At 31.6% G+C, this 24,507-nt stretch overlaps 1 protein-coding gene across 1 annotated transcript in view; it reads right to left on the reverse strand.

The window, feature by feature from the left end:
* Nucleotides 1–1,128: 1,128 nt before the first annotated feature.
* Nucleotides 1,129–24,507, reverse strand: part of LOC145293227 (1,4-alpha-glucan-branching enzyme-like) — a 136,825-nt gene continuing 113,446 nt past the window's right edge. The window contains exons 11-16 of the mRNA XM_080139773.1: nt 21,267–21,365; nt 17,385–17,667; nt 13,964–14,148; nt 8,507–8,640; nt 5,679–5,796; nt 1,129–2,319 (exon numbers count right to left, since the gene is read on the reverse strand). Of these exons, the coding sequence (XP_079995899.1) occupies nt 2,272–2,319; nt 5,679–5,796; nt 8,507–8,640; nt 13,964–14,148; nt 17,385–17,667; nt 21,267–21,365 (867 nt within the window). The 3' untranslated portion in view covers nt 1,129–2,271. The remainder of the gene's footprint in view (nt 2,320–5,678; nt 5,797–8,506; nt 8,641–13,963; nt 14,149–17,384; nt 17,668–21,266; nt 21,366–24,507) is intronic.

A 24,507-nucleotide genomic window follows, 5' to 3' on the forward strand; every position in this document is an offset into this window, starting at 1 on the left:
ATCCATTTTGATACATCGAACAGAAATGAGAACAACAAGCACACATATACACATATACACCTACCGCTCCTATTTCACACGTTCCGAGTCACTGGTGAACACACCAACATGCAAAGTATAAGTTTATCACTCTCCTTCGTCTTCCTCTTTATCTATAACTAGCCTGGGTGCCCGGTGTTGCTTAGGTGTTTGGAGGTGAGTGTTGAGCGAAAAAAAAAAAAGTTATATTGTATGTATCCGTTATGGAATTAAGTTCTCCAAAAACAAATTTCATTTAATTTGATCAAATATTTTTTTTTACAGCGAAAAGACAATCTGTTATAATACCAAGCAAAAGGTTTGATTTTTAGGAAGAAAAGCTAGTATTAAAGATGGGGAGGGAGTGCCGGCGCTTTAAATTGAGTTATCTCCCCGTGGTGTGTTCTAAAAATCCAAACATAGCTACCTTCAGCATGCTGTCATAAAAATGTGTTTTTCCGCTGTGTAAAAAAAAAAAAAAAAAATACTCAATCAAATTAAGCGAATTTTTTTTTGGAGATCTTCAGTCCAAAACGGATACATATACGATATAACTTTTTTTTTTTTTTCGATATTTTCATTTTTTAATGTCTTAATTAAACTATACAAGTACCTGGCAGTCTTCTGCAGGTTGAAGGTTCAATCCTCACAAACAGACTACATACAATTATAAATAAGGATAAACTAAAAACTACTACCTGGTCATGGTTGATTTTTTTTTTTTTTTTACTTAGGAGTCACCACTTATCAGGGCCTGAAGGCCACTCGAGGATAAGGGTTAATGAATGTAAGGTGGTAGTATAGTAATCGTTAATGGTGTAAATTGGGTAAAATTTGATTATGATGCAACAAGAACCATCTACCCATATCTATGGATTAAATAATAGATTCAATTTTTTTAAACTCCATTTGGATTCCCGAGTATGAAAGATGTACCTAAAGAAAGTCAGTGGTTACATAAGACGAAAATCATAGTCCAAATACAAGAAATGATCAATCCACATATCAAGACTTCTGAAACAAAATATTTATATGAATTCGATATATGTTTTGTTTTGTTTTTTTGCAAAAAATGAATTTTACTATTAAAAGAAAACAGGAAAAACAATATTTTATTAACATTTTTTATTTAAATGTTAAGCAATATCCAAAAATATTTTTTTTAAGTAAAAAAGACAAAAATAACATTTTTTCTTCATTTTATTGTTTCATTTTCCCCAAAATTTAAATTTCATTTGCTAAATCAAAGATATACACAAAAACTAAAAAAAAAAACATCTAAGAACCCTCAAAAAAAGGAAAAAAGCTTCAAGGTGAACTTTTATCGGATTTTCGACTTTATAATTTTAAAATACTGACTTAAACATTTACTTTTGTTGCTCGTTGTAATATCACATGCAATAAATTAACAAAACTGGTTAGATTGAATAAAAAATTGAGCACTATTGAGAAAAAAATCTTTTCAGTAACTTTGTGATTTACTAGAATTAAACAGAATTCCATTTCACAAGAATTCCAAGAAAAAAAAAAACATAAAATATCTTAAGTTTTTTTTTTTTTTTTTTTTTCTAACGCCATAGTAACAGTGAAAAGCTATAATCAGCATTTATTTCTATTTGTGATCTTTTGTAAAAAGCACTCAAGAAAACACATACTGGAAGCAAAAAGTAAAATACAAGAAAATAAGAAAATTCTTAATCATCTTAGAAACGATCGTACATCTAATCATTGTTGATCTTAAATTCTTGCAACTGAAATAAATGTTATAAATTTATTTGTCTAAACTTACTCTATGTTATGCTGAAAATGGCATTCAGACGTACTTAATTTCCTTCCATTTATGTGGTTGCTGTCGATGGCCTGGAGGAAAGACGCTAGTTAGCTAAGCCAAGAGTGGCTTTCTTGACTGGGTTAACTATTCTGAATTTCAAAAAATATTTTCATTTAACAAAAAAAAATGAATAAATTGGAGAAAATTTTTATTCATTTTCTACTGAAATTTATTTTCAATTTTATTGTATTTCAACAAAAAAATTGTGTGTGTTGCCAACTTGAACAATTTTCCTCTTTAGTCTGCTGCTTTATTCTTTCTCTCTCCCCCACGCTCACATCCTACTATCAACTTGGGATTCTTCCTACTTTGATTATTTAACTCACTACACAAGCTTGCATTTTCATCATCCACATTAAAACGATACAAACTTGAAATTTGATGATTCTCCCCTCAAAAAAAAAAAATTTTTTTAAATCATCTCACTGCTTTTTATGAAGAACAAATACTGTCCGACTGGGAATATAAACCTGAAAAGAAAAGAAAAGAAAATTATACAATTATAAATAGTTTTTTTTTTTAAATGATGATTTCTAAATTGTTTTAAATATGTATGATTGCTTCTTCATTTAATACTACTGGTTTAACTGCAACAATTATTACCTACACAGACACCTAAATGTAGCGCGCACACACACACACACATACATACACACACACACACATACACATATATATAAAAATTTAAAAAAAACAGAAAATCGAAAGTTGTCTATAGTTTTTTTTAGTTCAGTTACAGGTTAGCAATCACTGCATAAAGATGTCGCTATGCCTAAAGCAAGCAAACTTACCGAAGTAGAGCGTGCTTGAATTCTAGATTTCCATAAGCAAGTTTTGTCACAGCAGGTGATCGCAGCTAAGGCCAATCGCAGTAAAACCGCGATTTGCAATTTTCTAAAGAACAGTGAAAATTATGAAAAAGTGAAATCCACTTGTAACCAAAAAAATTTCTCCTGCATTGAGTAGGAGAATAAGACAGTTGTTGCGAAGATAGAGGGACTTCCTTCTAGTCAAATTAAGGCCTGCTTCCATGTCACAAGGTGGACCGCTTTCAATTTACAATAAAAATAGAGGCACCATTGAAATTCGCCGCAAATCATTTCTTTGTTTTCATATTTTAAAACTAAACATTAATCAGAAGTGACTTTTCCAGGGCATTCATCGTCAAGTCCAAATAAACACAAACGGAATTTGATGAACAACATTATCATTATTATTTTTTTAATATTTTTTGTGAATTAATCCACTGGACAAATTATTCTTCGTAATATATAATCAATAGAAGATTGATTCCATAATGATATCATGTTTAAGCGTATTGTACAACCAGGCAATGCCTGGAGGCCACCTAGTACAGTATCAGGGCTCTACGGACAAATTTATCTTTAGTTGACCTTTGACAACTAAATATTTTCATTTACTAGCCAAATAGAAAAATTACTAGCCAAATCCACATGATTTTTAGAATATGACATCTTCGTTCTGTGATGAGTATGTACATCATAAATATTTTGCTGTGTTTTTTTAAATAAGTGTAATTCTAAATATACAACAAATTTTATGTTGATACTTGAAGGTATAAATATTCTAATTTCTTCAGATATTTTTTTTAAACAGCCTTCGTTAAAAAAAAAAAAAGAAAAAAGTATATTGTTCTATTAAACTTATTGTTTAAATAATTTAGCTTTTTTTTTTATAAAACGAACAAAGTTGAAAAGATATTGTTCACTCAGTAATGAGCTTTGGAAGATTGTCAGAGAAAGAAACGCAATCGCCAAAAAATAAATGTTTCCTTATTTCTAGTCGCCACTTTGAAAAATCACTCACGAATGCGATGGTTTCACTCACAATGTAGAGCCCTGAGTATATACTTTAATCTTATGAAATCATGTTAAAATATTTTTTGGTTTTGGGATCGAGTTATGTTTTTTAAAAAGTCATTTGAATTGTTTTAACTATATATAATTTTAAATTTATTCACCAAATCATTCTTCCCTTATGCAGTTTCTGTCTATTACTCTCACTGGACCCTCTCCTTTATTTTATACAATGTCTATCACTCTTGCTTCTATCACTCTATCTGTGTCTCTAATTATTAACAGGTGGAGTTAATAAAACTAACTATAAAACAGAAGATTGGAATAGTCCATTATTAACAACTGGAAATATCACTACAATTTGTAATACTATTGAACCCATAGCTGGAGAAAAAATAAAATAAAGAGAGAGAAAACGATATCACAAATAAGAACAGACCAATTTTGGATTATGTCTTTATTTTTATTAAATTTAACTGGTTTTTCTAACTCATATTTTCCTGACTCAAACAAGCTAAGCAAAGTTCAACAAGTGATCCAACAGGTCACATTTTTTAGTATGTGAAGCTGTTTGTTTGTAAAAAGAGTATTCAATGTTTATATAAAAACATTGTAGATATCATTTACGAGTGCTTATCTGTAGGTCAGTGGTGAGAGCTGCCAACTATCAACTAGATGATTAGAGGTTCAATCCCTGGCTTGGGATGGGTGCTAGTCTAGTCATACAGAAGAACTGTGATACAGCAAAACAGTCTATCTGTTGGTGATAGGTGTTATTTTTTATTCTGCCAGAATGGATCAGAGGGGTTTGAAAATTGCATCATTATGATGACTGAACTTATGCATTCATGACCTGAAAGTTTCAATACTTTATTGCAGATATTCACGGAGGGAAATTCTAAAAAAGCAACCCGTCATGGATGTGGATCAGAAGTAACGATGCGTCATTGAATTCTTGGCAAAATTGCATTGAAAATAGTGGTGACTATGTGGAAAAATAAATTCTGGAACACAAAAAATTGCTCGTTTTAATAGCACCACTCCGGTCTTCATAGCTCTTCAACATTTTTTAGCTAAAAAAAAAAAAAAATATATATAGGCTTTAGTTTTGGAACGGTACTCATGACGAAGTGCACTTTGGACACCCATACATAGCTATTTTTCATCACTAGTAAAAGTGCATTGAGAATGGTGGTGACTATGTAGAAAAATAAATTCTGAAGCACTACAGGTCGCTCGTTTTAATGGTATTACTCACGTCTTTGAAGCTATTTAACTTGTTGAGTAAAAGAAAATGGATTTTACTTTTGAAACTACTCTTGTGTTGCATACATAGATATATATATATATATATTATATATGAACGTTTCATTAAATAGCACAGGTAACTCTTATTTATTTTTCTTGTAATCCTCCTTTTCTCTTTGTCGGACCATTTTCCGAACATTTTTTCCAAGTGAAAAAAGAAATTTCCCATAATCGCGAACGTTTTCGACCTCCATTGGTCATCCTCAGGCGAGTAGTAAAAAATAAAAAATGAAATTAAAAAATGAAAGTAGCAAAATGAAATGAAAAGACGATTAAAAGATGATTAAAAGGCGATTAAAATCGATTAAAATCATAAAAATACTCAAAAGCACTTGAGCGTGCCCTCCGTTTCGTTTTGAGTCTGGTTAATCGTTGGTTTAATGATGTGGATTAACAATGCCTCAAAGATTGGGAGGCGCACCTCGCAATATGAGACAGTCAAAATGGCCGTATTATTTATCAATATGTCTCTAAACTCATTTTTAGGGGTAAAAGAAAAAATGCTGCTTAAATATACTAATATATATATATATATATATATATATATATATATATATATATATATACACACTTTCTTAACTTACCAATCATTTCTTAAAGGTGAAAATGAAATCTTTCAATTAAAACGATTACTTCAACTTACAAAAGACTCTTCATCTGATTTAATTCCCAACGGAGAGAGAAAAAAAAACTTAGTTACTTACATACATGTGATTTTCTCGTTCATCAAATGTTTCAGGGAATGTATGGTATTCCGTGTTTGCATCCAATCGTTTGTGGCCGCCAAACTCTGCACTATCAGAATCCAAAACAATTTTATATCTAAATTTTGAGTTAAGGTAGAAAGTATCAAATTAATGTTATGCATTACTAAGAGAGATTTGGTTGGTTGTTTTTGTTTTAATGGCATATCAACCCTTTTTGAGTTATTAAATGCTGAATTCAGAAATTTTGGAAAAATTTTTTATGTTTCAAGTTCTTTATATCTTCAGATATTTATTCATGAAGTTTGCCTTTGTTGTTTTATAAAAGTAAAATGTTCTAGGTTTTAATTTTGCAAAACATGATTGAGTTCCACAAAGGGAAAAGAAAGAAAAAATAGCATCAATGATTAGTATATTTTTTAGTCAGAAAGTCAGTATCTTCAAACAGCTTGATTTAGTAGCACTATATGCAATAACAGTTAATATCACTCCAGACTAAAGTGGATCTGGAGGCAGTGGTAACTAAGGAGCAACTCCACAGCCTTCAAATGAAGCCTCACTACTGGATTTTGTTTTAAGGTCATATCCAGCACCAGAGAGTTGCTGTATGTCTAAAGCCTAAACTATACTATCACTACTATTAATTGTATTATTTATTTATTTGCGGACTGTTATCCTCATCTTCATAGTTGCTGTTTCATGACGTTTCGACCAACTATTCCGCTGGTCTTCTTCAGATGGTTAACCACAACAGGATAAGAATGCTGGTTCTGTATCCTCAGTAATTACTGGCTCCTATAGTTGTTGTTGCCTCACCACGGAATAGTTGGTTGAAACATGGTGAAACAACAACAACTATAAAGATGAGGATAACAGTCCGCAAATAAATAAATATACAAATTACTTGTAACAAAGGATTCCAATAATAAAAATAATATTAATTGTATTATTCAAGACGGCTTAGTTCTGATGGCTTCTGAGGAAGATTAGATCTAGATAGTATAGGAAGATGTTTGCAAAAGAGTAGATTTATAACTAAGTGGAAAGAATGGATGAAAGGTTTTGAATTAGATGTACAACAGTTGAGGTAGCAAGTTCAGTTCATAGGAAGCAGACACAGAAAATATGGGAGTAAGTGATGAAAATGGGCCAGAGGGAAAGAGGGTAAATAAAAACCTAGTTGGAGATAGGTTACTTTATTTGTCAATTTTTTTAAAGATATCGAACGCATGCCAGTATGTAAACAATTGTTAAACTGATGATGACAAAGAAGAAGAAGAAGAAATTAAGGTACTTTTAAAATTTTCTACACTGTATGAATTTCATTCTGGTTAATTGAGGTTTTTGTATTTATTTTGTTTACCTTTAAAAAATATAAAAAATAAGACATGATACCTTTTGGTACATTTGTAGATTAACACCTTCTGCTGGATTCTGTACCCCCACCCCACTCTGAGATTCAACTTTTTTAGGCGATTACATGAAAATAACCCTTCCCTCCCCCTCCCAAAAAAAAAACTTGAGGAAAAGAAAATTTTAAAAAAAGTTTATTTTATAATTTAAAGAAAGGCTTATTTTCGTATATGCATTTAAATAATATGATCCACATTTCTGGGCCATTGTAGCATTTTGGAGCGCTTGAAAACTCACAGGACCAAGAAGAAAACAATTACATATAAATGTAATCGTACGAGTTATTTCCCTTGATATCAGTTAATATAGAAGATTATTGCTTGTAAGGGGAAATAACTCTAAGAGTAACAATATGTAAATATAAATATAAGTCTGAATTATCGCCCTTATACTGATAATTGAGATTTTGATCAACCTAAAATTGATACAAATTAAAATTTCTTTTTAAACTTTGTTCATATTTGTTAGTCACCTATAAAAGTTTTGATGCAAATAGCGCAGAGGGGTCTGAAATTCGAGCCTCGTTTTCAGTTTGGGAAAAGTTAGATCATGTGGTAGTAGGTCGGCGGTGTCACAGCATATAACAGCCTCAGACTTAACCTCTCCAAAAATAAAAGACCAAAATCAGTCTTGTAATGGCTAGGATTTATTAAAATCGTCATAAAAATTGTAAAAAAAATAAAAAAATAAAAAAGACAAGGAATTAAAAAAAAATAAAGACAAGGAATTTAAAAAAATAAAAAAGACAAGAATTCAAAAAAATAAAAAAGACAAGGCATTAAAAAATAAAACACACAAGGAATTAAAAAAATAAAAAAGACAAGGAATTAAAAAAATAAAAAAGACAAGGAATCAAAAAAATAAAAAAGACAGGGAATTTTAAAAAAATAAGACAAGGAATTTAAAAAATAAAAAAGACAAGGAATTTAAAAAAATAAAAAAGACAAGGCATTAAAAAATAAAACACACAAGGAATTAAAAAAATAAAAAAGACAAGGAATTAACAAAAAAATAAAAAAGACAAGGAATTAAAAAAAAAATAAAAGACAAGGAATTAAAAAAAATAAAAAAGACAAGGAATTAAAAAATAAAAAAGAACAAGGATTTAAAATAAAAAAAAAACAAGGAATTAAATAAATAAAAAAGACAAGGAATTAAAATAAAAAAGACAAGGAATTAAAAAAAAGAAAAAAGAAAAGGAATTAACAAAAAAATAAAAAAGACAAGGAATTTAAAATAATAAAAAAGACAAGGACTTTAAAAAAAATAAAAAAGACAAGGACTTTAAAAAAAATAAAAAAGACAAGGAATTAAGAAAATAAAAAAAGACAAGGAATTAAAAAAAAATTAAAAAAAGACAAAGAACAAAAAAGAAAGATAAAAAAGAATCAAAAATAAAAAGCGGCAAAGGATACACTCCTGGATATTGGACGCCGATCTTATAGTTTGTGTAACTTTTGGTTCCATGGAAATTAAATATGAAAACAAGGTCATTCCTTCTTTCAAAGACGATCACTTTGTCGCCTTCATCTTTGCGACTGACGTAACTCTGAAATAAAGAAAAGAGAACAAACTATGAAAATAAACTATTAGTTAATTCTCACGAAAAGATCATATTCAAAAAAATCACATAAATTGATCAAGTGTTTTTTTAATATAGAAAATCACCTTTTTTTACAATTTTAAGCAATTAATGGTAAATTGTAGCCATTACAAGACTGAAAACAAACAAAAAATCTTAGAAGTTCGAACTGAGTTATCTCCTTTTGCTTATTCAAGATGGCAGAGTGAGACCCTCTGTCCTCGCTTCCTCATCAAATTTGATTCTCTTAGTTTTAAAAAAAAAAAAAAATACTTGATCAATTTACGTGCTTTTTGGAATACAACATTTTCCTTCTATCACGAGTACATACATCAAAGATTTTTCTTTGCTTTTATCTTTTTATATAGAGGGAATTCTGAACAAGAACTTGATCTGATGCTCTTAAAGGATTCGATACTTTTACAACTGAAGTTTGCAAACAATCTTCTTTTTTTGCCACATTTACCTTATTTACCAGATTCGTACATCAACATAACCTCTGCTCACCTCCACACTCATGTAACAAAACCGATGATGCATATTTAGCATCAGCAGTGGGATGACACGTATGCAAATGACCTTGCTGTTGTCTGAGGTGATATCACGGTGGAGGAAGAGAAGGAAAAAGAAAAAAAAGCGGATAAAAAAAAAAACATGTGGCAAACAAGTTGGAAGCACATGTCAGTGCAAGAGGAACTTTTAAAAGATGCAATCCAAACTTTGAACAAAAAAAACAAAAAAAAAACAGTTGGACAACTATGTGCGTGGTTTGAGCAGCAGACATAGAAGTGGAAAGAAAAGCAGAGATTTAAAAAAAACATGGCAACTGAAGTGGAACAGACATATCAATGCGAGAAAGAAAAAAGTTAACTACATACATGGCAAACTAAGAGACTTTTTGAACAAGATGCAATGTATTGTTTGGAAAGTACCATGAATAAATGCCTTTTATTTCGACTAAAAAAAAAAAAAAATAAGTGAATTTCTTTCTTTTGTTTCATTTTTTTTTTTTGTTACTCACATTCACCCCAAACAAGACACATTGTCACTTCGACATATGGGGTTACCATTTGGGACCATGCTTAGGGAAGATTAACAAGATGTTGGTTTACATTACATTTAAATTTCTGCATATCAGTACAGTCAGGGAAGCAGGCAGCCGGAAGGAAATTTCAAAATCTAGATGTTCGAGGGAAGAAACTACTAGAGTAGAATGTTTGCTGGCATTTAGGGACCTCAACAGTGAAGGAAGGGGGGGAGTCATTTTGTTGCTAAGTGGGTTTGTCGGAGGTATGTACATCAAGAGGTCACATGTGCAATGAGTTCATCAGAGCACATTCGATTAAAATACTTGTAAAACAGGTGCAGGGAGGCAACACTGTGGCGATGAGACAGGGGTTGGGACTTAGTTGACTATAACCACAAATTTAGCATGAAAAACTAACTTGCCTCCTTTTGCTTTCCTTGCTTTTAATTAAAATCCACGATTTTCAAATACAAACTGTCGAACCAATCGTATGCATGATTTTTTGTAAAAAATAATTGATACTTATTCAGATTGGCACTTATGGCAATATTTAAAATTAAAGAAAATAGTGAAATGTCTGTATGATATATATATATATCAGTAATGGGACAAACATGAAAAAATTCTAAAAAAAATCCCGTATGATTAAATAGTTTTATTTTTATTCATGAAAATCAAATTTTACTTTGTTTCGATGAAGGTGAAAAAAGCATCCAATGAATCAGTGGACAAGGTCAGACAATCCAGATGCAAGCAGAAACTCAAAACAATCACTGATTACTTCCCTTTATTATGTTCTCTAGTAAAACATGGCCGTGTCTTATCACTTATCAATAAAAAAAACGGCAAATTTGGTTTTATAAATAAAAAAAAAAACTGCTTGATTAATTTTTATGATTTTTGGAATATAAAATCTTCATTCCGTGACAAATAGGTACAATATAAAAGTTTTTCTTTATTTTTGTTTATCACTATAAGTGCCAATCTGAATAAGCACATCCATTGGATCAAGTTTCATAATTTTTGGAATTTATACCAATTTCAACATGACATAAGTACATAATGTTTTCACCTGAAATGTGTTTGTTTAAAATTCAACTATTTTACACAGGTACCACAAGTCTATGTTTTGTTTTGCATTTTTACTAATAAGTCACCACTTATCAAGGCTAAAAGTAACTTGAGAATAAGGGTTAATGAAATGGGTAGATTGACGGTTAAATGAGTGAAAAATAAGGAGTAAAATTTTGATGATTTACGTGAACGGGTTGAACACATACTGTCAATTTATATACATGAAAAAACACATAAGATACAAAACAATATGAAAAAAAAATAGCGTTGGTAGAAAATCTTTCCTATATTGTTTTTGTTTTTCATATATACACATAAGAATACCTATCCCAGGACAGGTAAAATTAACTCCCTCCAAACAAAAAAATTTTGTACCAATTTTAGATCCTCTTACAAGGATTAATATCCAGACATAATGCTACCAAATCTTATGGCCAAGATCCTTACTTTTAATTTTAATCAAAATCCATTACATGATTTTAATTCGAGAAAATGTCTAAAATTTAAGGCTTAAGCTTAAAAGGTTTTAAGAAGAAACTGAGATTCAGGGAATTTTCACTTAATTAGTATCTAATGATTATGGGCCAAATTCAATACAAATTTGGCATATGTATTATTTGGATTTTTCGGACCACCGTGTACATTTTCAGTGTCATTCTCATGTTTCGGTCAATGTAGCCTCCAACCGTCTTCAAGTGTATCTTGTCAAACTCTAGAATCTTTCTGTCAAACTCGGAAATTTGGACAACATTTCAAACAGAACTCTTATTTTATTTATTTCACAAGGGTAGCATGCTCTCATTTTATCAGTCATGCATGCTACCCCGTGAAATAAATAAAGGGTTCTGTTTGAAATTCCGTCCAAACTCCTGAGTTCGACAAGATACATCTGAAGAAGTTTGGCGATTACATCGACCAAAACATTGTGAAAATGACACTAAAGATGAGAACAGTAGTCGAAAGAATCCAAATAATACAAATAACCAATCCTCATCTCAAAAATTCAGAAACATAAATCTGGTATATTTGGATTTTCAAACTGGACAGAAACCAAAATATCTATTGTCAAAGTTCAGAAAAATCATATTTGAATGTTCACAAAGAGATACCACCCATTTTTACCTTCTTTACATGAAACTAAATTAAACTAAATACAGTCCATATTTGGACCTCTTACACCTAGTAGTTGTGTTTCAAAATTCATAATGATCACTTAATTAGTTTAATAGAAACCCAAGATATGTTCAATCAATCTCATAAGTTATATCCGAAAAAGAAAAAAAAAAAGTTACATTTTTAAAAAAAAAGTGAATATTTGTAAAAAAAAAATGTTATTCAGACAAATTCAGTGAAAGTTTATTTTTAACTAATTACAATGTCAAAAGCCATAAAAAAACGTATCATTGTATTCTTTACTTATCTGTCATTGTTTCAATTTTCTTTTTCTTAGTGTAGAATTTTCACTATTTTTGAATGCTGTTTTCATCAAAACACAACACTGTTTCTACTTTGTGTTCTTATTTTATTTGTCTCCCTTTAATAAAAAAAAAAAAAGGTTCTGTGTGTTGACATTGTTGAAGTTTGAAAGAACATTTTTGTTGGTCTGCCATGCATTAGTTTGATATGAATTGCAATACGCTGACGACACAGCTCTGGTGAGCTCATCTGAAGAGGGTCTTCAGCGCACCATCAACACTATCTCCAACATTTACTCCCGAGCTGGTCTAGCCATCAACATCAACAAAACAGAGGCACTTAACATATGTGAACACCGTCAGGAACCACCAATGTTCACAATCAACCATCAGCCACTGAAAAACACTCAAGAGTTTACTTATCAGGAGTCAGTGAGCACTGACTCCTGTGACCTAACAAGTGAGGTCCAACGGCGCATTGGTCTGGCTGCTGCAGCCTTTGGTAGACTCTCGCACAGAGTTTTTATGAACCGTAACCTCACCACCACCACCAAGGTTTCTGTCTATAGAGCAATCTGTCTCTCCATCCTCTTGTATGGCAGCGAGTCATGGGTGCCTTATAGACGCCACCTGAAAAAGCTAGAAGCATTTCATACCAACTGCTTACAGCGTATACTAGGTTTAAAATGGTGGCACAGGGTGCCACACAATGAGATACGCAGGCGCACTCAAATGGACCCACTTGAAATAATTCTAACTAATAGACAACTTAGGTGGCTTGGTCACACCATCCGGATGCCAGCAGAAAGGCTCCCACGCAAGGTCCTCTACGGGGAACTTGCAGAGGGCAGACGCAACCCTGGGGGTCCACGTAAACGTTTCAAGGACCAACTAAAAACATCATTGAAAAAGTGTGGCATAGAATCCAACGCCATCGAACATGCTGCTGCTGATCGGAGAAAATGGCGAAACATCTGCCAAGAGGGCTTGGAAACTTTCACCTCCACCTATAACGACCGAGCAGAGCGTAGAAGACACCAAAGGCACGCGGCGCAGCGGGCAGACGGCATCTTCCCTTGTGCTGCCTGCGGCCGTGTATGCAATTCACGAATTGGACTCCACAGTCACCAGCGAGTGCATCAGGTGTAATCTATCTGGGACTGTTAGGCATGGTGCAACGTCATCGTCGTCAGCGACGGACTACTGAAGAGAAAGAGAAGAGAGTTTGATATGGCATTTTTTATTGCATCTAAACAACTCTATAAGAGGCTTTATTAATCTATCATATTTCAGTCTGTAATTGCATTTTCATCACTAAATGTGCAGATTGAATCACTACATTTTTTTTAGATGTGTTTAAGTATATTGATAAGTACATCACATTCAAGTCTGAAATACTATTTTCAGCTGTCTATAATGCTCAAGTCTGAAATATCATCTTCAGCTGTTTATCACGCTCAAAATACCATTTTCAACTGCTTATTATGCTCAAGTCTGAAATACCATTTTTAGTTGTCTATCTAGCTCAAGTCTGAAAGACCATTTCCAGCCGTTTATCACGTTCAGCAATCCAAACATGCAGATTGAATGGACACATCTTAAGAATAAGCATTTTTTTGCTTCTTTTCTGTCATTTTAGAAATATTCTGTCATCTTAAAAAGAAGGATAACTATTTCAAAGATTTTGAGAAATTCATCATGTAGATATCCATAGCTACAAAGCAATAAAAATAAAATCTATGAAAAACAAAAATGTCTGCACATGTATACTTACAGAGGCATCATCCAACCAATTGTAATTCTCTTCAAGCTCCATCATGGCCTTATCAAAATTATTGAGGAATTTATACTTTAAGTTTTCATCATCAACCAGGTTCCATTGGCGCCTTGCATAATGGTAACTTTCATCGTTACCTTTGCGTGGAAAGTCCAACCACTCAGGATGACCAAATTCATTGCCTTAAGAAAAATACAAAAATTTGAAATTAGCTTTAAGAATAAAAAAAATGGCAAAACATAAATTTCTTTTAATAGAAATTGATTCAAGGCATGAAGCCACTTGATGTAAGAGGCGTTTTTTTTTTGTTTTTATTTTTACATGGGAGTCACCACTTACCAAGGCTAAAAATCCACTCAAGGATAAGAATTAATAAGTGTATGGTAGTCACTGAAACAACAGTGTATTAATAGTTAGTGGTAGAAATGCATTATTTAGGAGAGCAGCTCAACCAGAACATTGAACTTTAAGACAACCATATCGGAGAGCTGAAAAGCAGGTCAGCGAGACAGTTCTAGGAAAGAAGCTTTGTTCATGGAATTTGCGTTTAGATTTAGGCACAGACAGTGAGTGGAGGAAACTGATAAGCTAGACAAGTGTTATTTATCTTCCACCAGACTATCCATTCATGTGTAATCACCTTTTTCTTCACCATATTCCCTCTGCTTCACATTTTTTGCTTTCAAGTAAGATCTTTGACTTACTTGTTGTTTCATCAAATACTTTTGCATGCAAAATCCGATCCCGCATTTTGCTAATTCCTACCTTCTGATGAGAAGGAAAGTATTTCTTCGAAACTCCGCGGATTAAGGACTATCCACTTATCTAGTGTTTCCTTTTCAGATTAAATATGTTTTTAACTCATTTCAAAGTGTTTTTTAACATGTTTTATTAACTGTTTGCTTGTATATATATCTATATATATATATATATATACATATATATGTGTGTGTGATAGTTTATGTATATTCATCTTTATTTAATTTATTTATTTGTTTATTTTCTATTGTTTTTGTTAGTTTTAAACTTATTTTGTATCGCTATCCTAGAGTAAATTTTATTCTGTGAACACAATTGTTCGCTATTTCTCTTCTACAGTCTAATAGATGTTGGGGTTCTTTAAAGTACAGAATAGCAAATTTTTCATGAATGCATAATCTACATGGGTCGTCTAGGTCCCTACACGTGGTAGCTTGTCTTATTATTTTCCATTCGACTACCGGCGAATGTCTGTTTTCCTTGAGTTCCCAGTATTTATTTGCTAGCGTTGTTTTCATACGGGGCTTTTTATTGTTGAATGTACTTTTGTGGTCATAATATCGAGTTTGGAAATCTAAGGAAGTCATACCTACATAATATTTCTTGTTATTCGGGTTTTCTTTCGCAAATATTGTGGCCTGGTAAACTACGCTTTTGGTTAGACATTTATTTTGAAGTGGGCAAAGTGTGTGGTGTCTACAGTTGCATTTATCTTGTTCGTTATTAGTATTTTTATTTTTATTTCTAGTATGGTTGTTGTTGTCCGGGGTTAGTTTATTATTATTATTATTATTATTATTATTTCTGCTAGTGTTAGTTTTATTTTTGTCATGGTGTCCACTTTTTTTATTGTTTATTTTGTTGTTGTTTACATTGTTTTTATTTAATATTTTGTTATCATGTGCTTTAATTATCATCTCTAAATTTTCGCAACAGCTGTAGGATAACTTTAAGGTATTTTTATTGAAAATCTTGTGTAAGGGGTTGGTTGCGGGAAAGTGTTTTTCAATGAGATCTAGAAATTTCTTGCCAAGTTTTGTTTTTAACATTTGATTGTATGGAGTCGTATACCAAATTATAGTTCTTTTTCTTCTATTTTTAATTTTATTATAGTTATTGGTGTTTTGTTGCTTATATTTGATATTGATATTTTTGTATTCACTATTTTTCAGAGCTGTTTCATAGATATTGGTTGACCTATTAAATGCATTTTCATCACCTGAGTTATTGCTGAGTCTACTTACAATCGAGTTAGGAATCTGTTTTATAATTGATGGTGGGTGGTTCGACTTAGGGTTTACGTATATTGGAGCAGCGTTATCTTTTAAATAGGGTTCATATGTGTTTTTATCTAAATTTAACATGACGTCCAGGAAGTTAGTTATATAAAAACGACAGACAACCACAAAATTCGCGCATAAGCCTGAAGAGTCCTAGAGTGGATGAAACGCGGAATATTCAGTTTAGCTTAATCGGCATATATATTTTATATATATATCTCATCATGTGCTGTCCTTCGTGTCCGAAGACGACTTCCTGTGAACCATCATTCTCCACTTGTCACGGTCACAACTGAGGGTCTGCCAGCTTCCAGTAGGGATCGATCTGTCCTTTAGATTTTGTTTGATGATAATGATGGTGAGATAGATATATATATATACACACACACACATACTTTTTTATTTATTTATTTATATAATCTATTTTAAAAATGTTTATATAAACTAGCAGGACCCGTGGAAATTCCACAGCAGCATCTTTCATATGTAATATGTTGCTGCCGAGTCAAACCAACATTCAGCTGAGTAGACGTTCAGCATAAATTGATACCCCGCGATATTATTGTAGCCCTTTTGTTAAAACTGTAAAAGTATTTATCTAAGTAATCTGGTTAATGTAGTGTCAGAGTATATTTGGTTATTATGGTTTATCTCCAATATCCTTATATGAGTCTGTGATATATTTCCATCGTATGGACATCCGGTGCTAATGGAAACCCCACAGTATCATTATATCATCTTTAGACAGAACAGATACTACCCTTGGATCCTAGCCAGAAGACCAAGAAGGTATATTTTAGTTTCACATATAGTCCGAAAGCATCATGTTTTTTTTTTTTTTCAAATTTTTATTTTTACATTGCGTCTTCAGTGATCAGGAGATCCTATTTATTAAAAAAGAGGGTAGAAAGTGATAAAATATTACAAACATTACAAACATTAGATTAGCATATCTATGTACTAATTTAATGTTCGTAGTATGTTATCACCTTCTAACCTCCTTTTTAATAGTATCTCCGGATCCTATAACTTATAATCTGGAAACCATGACACACATTACATATGTATATACATACGTACGTTAAAGGTACTACGGTACTAATATATAGATAAAAATGTATGTCTTGCTCTATGTATTATTGAGCACTCTTATATAAACCTAATTAAATTTATTGTTTTTTTTTTATCTTTGAATATATTTAACCTGAAATAAAATACAAACACACATACATATATATATATATATATATATATATATACACACATGCACTCCGCAAAAAAATTGGAAATACCAAACAGATATACAATGCAAATAGTTGTGCAATATCAAAAAAAACAAATATTAAGAAAAAACAAAAGACACCTTGATGACTACTCACCCATAAAATTAAGGTAACCTTGTCCACCAAGAGCAAAGGTCAAAAGTCGCAGCATTTTATGTAGGGCTATTCCTCTATCAATAATCAAGCTGGGTGGAGAGAAAATGGACATAGATGTGTACATCTCCTTGTCCATCAGCCAAAACGCAATTGTCTTGTCACCAACAAGAGCCTGGTCATGGCTTTCAGTATAAGCAATTACTTTCTCTCCATACCGCGTATTTGTCAGCGTATGAACAATGTGGCCCATGTTCCAATTTTCATCCAATGTAGTTTTCAAAAGCTAAGAACAAAAGCAGAAATTTTCTGTTTATTTCTCAACACTGCAAAGAAGATATGAATTCAAGATTATTCGCTGATAAAGCTATTTGGTTCGTTTTTGCCAAAGTACCCTACAGCTTTCTTAAGTTGTTAAACAGGGTGGCCCACTTAAAAATAGCTCAATTTTTCTATAGTCTTTCTCTAATGAATTTTTTTAAGTAGCCCGATCTCACTAATCTTTCTCTTAATGACCAACTGACACCACAAGACAAAATGCAATTTTTTTTCCAACAAGATGGCGCTACATGTCACACATCTCACAGGTCACTGACACGAGTTCATGACATGTTTACGGAAGAGAGAACAATAAGCAAAGGGTTATAACCACCACATACCCTGGACTTGTCATCATGTGATTCTTATCTTTTGGGGACTTTAAAACAAAAAGTTTATGCAAATAATCCTCACAATCTAGACTAACTAAAGGAGAACATTACCAACGTTATCAGGAGAATCACCAGAGAAGATCTACAGGCAGTATCTGCAAATGGTGTTAAATGTGCCCAGAAATGCATAGATGTCAACGGGGAGCACTTCCAGCATTTTTTATAATGCTACAGGTAATTTATTCAATGCTACAGGTAATTTATTCAATGCTACAGGTCATTTAAACAATGCTACAGGTAATTTATTCAATGCTACAGGTAATTTATTCAATGCTACAGGTAATTTAAACAATGCTACATGTAATTTATTCAATGCTACATGTAATTTATTCAATGCCACAGGTAATTTATTCAATGCCACAGGTAATTTATTCAATGCCACAGGTAATTTATTCAATGCCACAGGTAATTTATTCAATGCCACATGTAATTTATTCAATGCTACAGGTAATTTATTCAATGCTACATGTAATTTATTCAATGCTACATGTAATTTAAACAATGCTACATGTAATTTATTCAATGCTACATGTAATTTATTCAATGCCACAGGTAATTTAGTCAATGCCACAGGTAATTTAGTCAATGCCACAGGTAATTTATTCAATGCCACAGGTAATTTAGTCAATGCCACAGGTAATTTAGTCAATGCCACAGGTAATTTATTCAATGCCACAGGTAATTTATTCAATGCTACATGTAATTTATTCAATGCCACAGGTAATTTATTCAATGCCACAGGTAATTTATTCAATGATACATGTAATTTATTCAATGCTACATGTAATTTATTCAATGCTACATGTAATTTATTCAATGCTACATGTAATTTATTCAATGCTACAGGTAATTTAAACAATGCTACATGTAATTTATTCAATGCTACAGGTAATTTATTCAATGCTACAGGTAATTTATTCAATGCTACATGTAATTTAAACAATGCTACATGTAATTTATTCAATGCTACAGGTAATTTAAACAATAAAAGAATGTTCCTCTTCTCTACATTTTCTAGGCTATTTTTAAGTGGGCCACCCTATATTTCTGAATTTTTAAGATGAGGTTATTACTATTATTTGGATTATTTGGACGACTGTTCTCATCTTGAGTGTCATATCAGCGTTTTGGTCAGTGTAACCTCTGATTTTCAGGTGTATCCTGTTGAACTCGGGAATATTTCTGCTGAACTCGGAAATGTGCACGGAATTTCAAATGGGACCCTTTATTGTATTTATTTATAGCTGAGGGAACAAGAACGTGCTAATCCCATGAATTAAATAGCACTCAAGATGAGAACTATAGTCCATAGAATCTAAATATTAATCTTTTTTTTTCTTTTTCTTTTTTTTTACTTGGGAGTCACCATTTACCAAGGCCCAGAGACCACTTAAGGATAAGGGTTAATGAGTGTAAGATTGTAGTGTAGTAATTGTTAATGGTATAAATTGGGTAGAATTTGATTATTTGTGGGGATGGCTCAAACAAGAACTTGTTTACAATGGATTTGAAGGCTACCATATTGTATTCAATTGGGAAGCAGACCAGTAGAACAGTGTTTCACAAGCAGGGAGTTCTGGGGAAAAAAGTTTTGTTTATGAAATTTGTGTTTAGATTTAGGCACAGATACAGTGGAGGAAATCATATATAGTGATTGTAGCTAGTCGAGTGTTTTTTTGTGAAAGTTTGGCAAGGAGAGATCATAGATTTGAGTTCAGTCAAACACTTGCCATGAAAATAATGATAGACCAGAGTCAAGCTCGCAGTGTCTCTTCTGTGCGGAGAGGTTGCAGGGAAGAGAAAAGGGCATCACCTACTAGGTTTCAAAGATGGTTTTGAACTCTATCAAGACAGGACATGGCATACAGAGCAGCTTCTGTCCAGCTATAGCAACAGTACTCCATTTTAGGGCTACCTGACTTTTATACAGATAAAGGATTGCATCGGCACTAAAATAGTTACTCGGGTGGTAGAGTGATCCAATCATTTTTCCAGCAATCTTGGCAACAGATTTGATGTATGTGTTCCATTTCAAATCGAGAATGTTCAGTTATATTGCTCATTTATGTACACTTATAAAAGTTATTGTTTATTTGTGTATACTTTGAAATGAATAACAACTTCAATATGATCCTTTAGTGAGGGCCCCCACATACAATCGACAGTGAGGGGAAGAGAATAAGAGAATCTTACTTATTATGGTGTAAAGAGCTCTTCTTCATACATGTTTTTGACTATCTCCCTAACTGATTTAGTAGTTCTCTTCCCGCTTCCCCGATGATATCATTGCTCATCTGATTTCTCTTTTCTTTATTCAGTTCATGTTTTTGCTAATCTGACTTTCTAACCCTGCCAGATAGCTTATCCTTAAACAATTAGAAGTACAACCACATGGAAATAACCATTATTTAAAGTAGTTGGTTTGGTTTGGTTGTTTTATAGTATATCAATCCTTTTCAGGTTATTTAATGCAAAATTTTATAGTCTGGGAAAAGGTTTTATGCTTCAAGTTCTTCAAATTCCTTCACAGAGTTTAGTTTGGTCGTTTTGTTTTATGGCATATCAACCATTTTGGGGTTATTAATGCTAAATCTAGTAATTTTGTAGAAAAAAGGTTTTCACGCTCCAAGTTATTTTTAATATCTTCAAACATTTATTCATGGTCTTTAGTTTGATTGTTTTGTAGAGGAAAATCGTTGTTTTTGTTTTTGCAGAATATGATTGAGTTTTGCAAAAGGAAAGTAAAAAAAAACAATAATATCAATGTCGTTGGGTGCATCTTAGGTTAGGAGGCCAGTATCTTCCGACAGCCTGATCTGATAGCACCAGACAATGAACTGGATGATAAAAAGAGAACGAGAGTCTTGCTTATTTTGGTTTACGAGCCCATCTTCATGCATATTTCTGACACTCTTCCCTAACTAATTTAGCAATTCTCTTCTGCCCTCCATTGATGGCATCATTCCTCATCTATTTTCTCTTGTCTTTATTCAGTTCTCTGACCTTCTAACCCTGCCAGACAGCTAATTCTTGAGCAATTTAGACATACAACCACAGGGAAATAACCATTATTTAAAAGTAGTTGACATACCCAACATCTGATATATAACAGAAAGACAAGGAATGTAAATAATGGCAATACTGTAGCTTAAAAATAAATTAAATAAATTGTTACTTTTATCCACATATCCGGGACGGCCATAGCTAACCGATAATCAAATCCATTTCCTCCATCTTCCACTGGACGACAAAGAGCAGGCATCCCTGAAACTTCCTACAAGAAACAGAAGAAAACAAATATTTTATTCAAATTAGAAAAAGTTGTTCTGAAAAAAAAAAAAAAAAAAAAAAGGGTGCTTATACAGTATGAGGCACAGGTGAAAATCGCATTCCAAGTAAAAATTATTTTATATACCTACTTGCCATGCAAAAATAAGTATCTTCACCCAAAATTAGGAAAAATTATTGAGTAGAATTTTAATTAAGGATAAAAATCAGTTTTTGTATTTTGCTGAACCCTCATTCATTATTTCTTGGTTAAATGATAGACTGACTTATCTCCCCTTGCTTTTATGTGATTTTTCTCTCTTACCAACAAAATATGATAGAACTGATTTTTATTTTTAATTGAAATTTTATTCAATAATGTTTCCTAATTTTTTGTATAGATACTTATTTCTGCCTGATACGTAGGTATATCAAAAAGTTTTCAAATTAATTTATTTGAAACTGCAATTTTTCACTCATGCGCAATACTATATAAGCACCAACGTTTCTCTCTTTGTATCTGGAAATTAGATGAGGTTGAATTCAAACAACATTTACTGTGTATAATATTGTGACCTATATAGTATGAGCACCAAAAAATTTCAACTTTTAATTTAATAAAAAAAGGTATTTGTCCAGAATTCACCCTTATATCTCAATGATGTACGTATCCATGATGGAAAAAAATATATGATATTCCAAAAATCATGTAAACAGATTAATGGACATTTGTAAGCATTGCAACAAAAATCTTGCAAGTTTTAATTATCTCCCTTGGTTTTTGAGATTGTTTTCAAGATGGAATCATGAGACAGTCGCTCCTTGATTATCCATAAAATTTGATTTTCTTATTTTTAAAAATAGAACTAATTTATCAAGTTACGTGATTTTTGGAATACAATATTTTCTTTCCAATATGGGTACGTATATTATACGGATTTTTCTTTACTTTTTTAATATATGACAAGCATCAAAAAAAAATAAAAATAAAAAAATAAAAATAAAATTAAAAAATTCAAAATAAATTACAATTTGACAATATTTTTGATACGAGGTGTTATAATGATGTACCTCATTTACATGATTTACCTTCACAAGCATGACATAGGAAAAGTCTGAAATTTTCACGCTTGTTAAGATATAGTCGACAAATCAATTTTTTAAATATATCATTTTAAGCAAAAACAATATTACATACGTAATTGTCATGTCAAAAATAGTAATACATCCAAAAATTATGAAAATTCACCGAGTATAACAACTGCTATTGTGTTTTTAGTAAAAAACAAGTCTGTCGCTATAGACAACAAATATTGATGCCATGAATCTAAAATATTCGTTCCAGGTTATGTCCCTTGTGTGTAGACTGGTTTTGTTTTATAGTATATCAATCCTTTGGTTGTTTTGTTTTATGGCATGTTTTATTATTTATAACATCCAAGAAAAATGCAATTTTACCCAATTTTCTGCAAAAATTACTATTAACTATAAATAACATTCTATTCTATGAATTTTTGTAATTTTGGGATATATTACAATTTTTGGCATGACAACTAAGCGTTATGTTGTGTGTGTATATGAATATGTTCCATAATGATGTACATGTTGAATAGTGAGGTTTATATTTTATCTGTATATTCATGTATGTGTAAATGCGTGTATGTATATACGTCGTATCTTTTAGTTGATCGTCTAGTGTGTATATTTTAACATTTATGCAACAGTTCTAACAGGAAACGATTGACGCGGACGTATCAAAACAGTTGTAGACAAACATTTCTTTTTAACAAATGTAAATAATACAACACATACCTGAATCATATACAAACATTTTCATGATCCAGCCGGCACCTTCAGAGCTTACAATGTCTTCACATCTTGGCTGCCTGAGAAAACGCTACTCCCTGCATCATGGAGAGACTAACTCCCATTGAGTCATCTTTTCTCTCTGATGTTCAGCTAACGACCGCCTAGAATCTCCCCAAATCGACATCTCATTACGTGTCTCAGACCAACAGCTGATGTAACCTCAATTTAGTTGTTTAACCAAACCAAAAATCATGTTTACATCTATTTTCTATTTTCAATTTTTCTTTGTAGCGATATTATTATTTCAGTTGTCAATCACTTTTTCCTGATCTAATTGTTTATTTTTCTAATCATAATCGATCCAGCGACCCACCGTCGCTCAAATCAATTAATAATATTTTGACCCTTTCCCATGCCTGCCGCAGTTAACACAGATACTATGCTATGATCACAGCTAAAGGGTCAAAACATTACATAAGTACGTAATATTGGTTTTGCTTAAAACAACATGTTTAAAAAATCAATTTGTCGCCTATCTTAATAAGCACCACAATTTTCTTCAAATGGTTATACGAATGATTCTTATGGTTACAATGCAATTGTCTGTATAGTTTTCATATTTTGTATTTTGCCAATCCGCTTATTATTCAGTTAAATGACAGATGGACTTACTTCCTTTAACTTTACGGGATTTCTGCTGATATCTATGGCATATCGGCAAAAATACAATAAAACTGATTGTTATTTTTAACAAAAATTTTATTCTATTTTGATGTAGATACCCATTTTTACCTGATGTATATTTAAAGAAATTTTCTGCTAATTTATTTGAAACTTCAATTTATAACGGTGCCTGATAGGCACAAAATACTTAAGCTTTAAGAAAATAGAATTCAAAATTAACAAATTCAAAATAATTCACAATGGTGACAAGGCAAATCAGTTCCCTCACTTTTATTGTTTTTCAGTATTTCTATTGTGAAGCAATTTATTAAAATAAAATATAAAAGAACATTATTGAAAAATATACAATAAAAATTAACAACATTATACAAATAAAAATAACACAATTAGTCTTTATTTGCACTTTTAATAATAAAAGTAAAAAAATAAGTTATTTTATTTGAAATTTTATAAGAAATATGTTTATGAAATATATATTTTTTTTTAATTTTAAAATAAAAGTTTTTATTTGAATTTATATAATAAATATGTTTATGAAAGTATAAAAATAAAATTATGAAATCAAAATACCAAAATTTCAAACATTATAAAAAAATGTATCCAATACATAATATTCCCAAAATAATTTTAAAAGATTTTTTTTTTAATTCTTTAAA

The sequence above is a fragment of the Euprymna scolopes genome, chromosome 14 (assembly GCF_053919585.1).
Source record: "Euprymna scolopes isolate OS-2025 chromosome 14, ASM5391958v1, whole genome shotgun sequence".
Lineage (NCBI taxonomy): Eukaryota > Metazoa > Mollusca > Cephalopoda > Sepiida > Sepiolidae > Euprymna > Euprymna scolopes.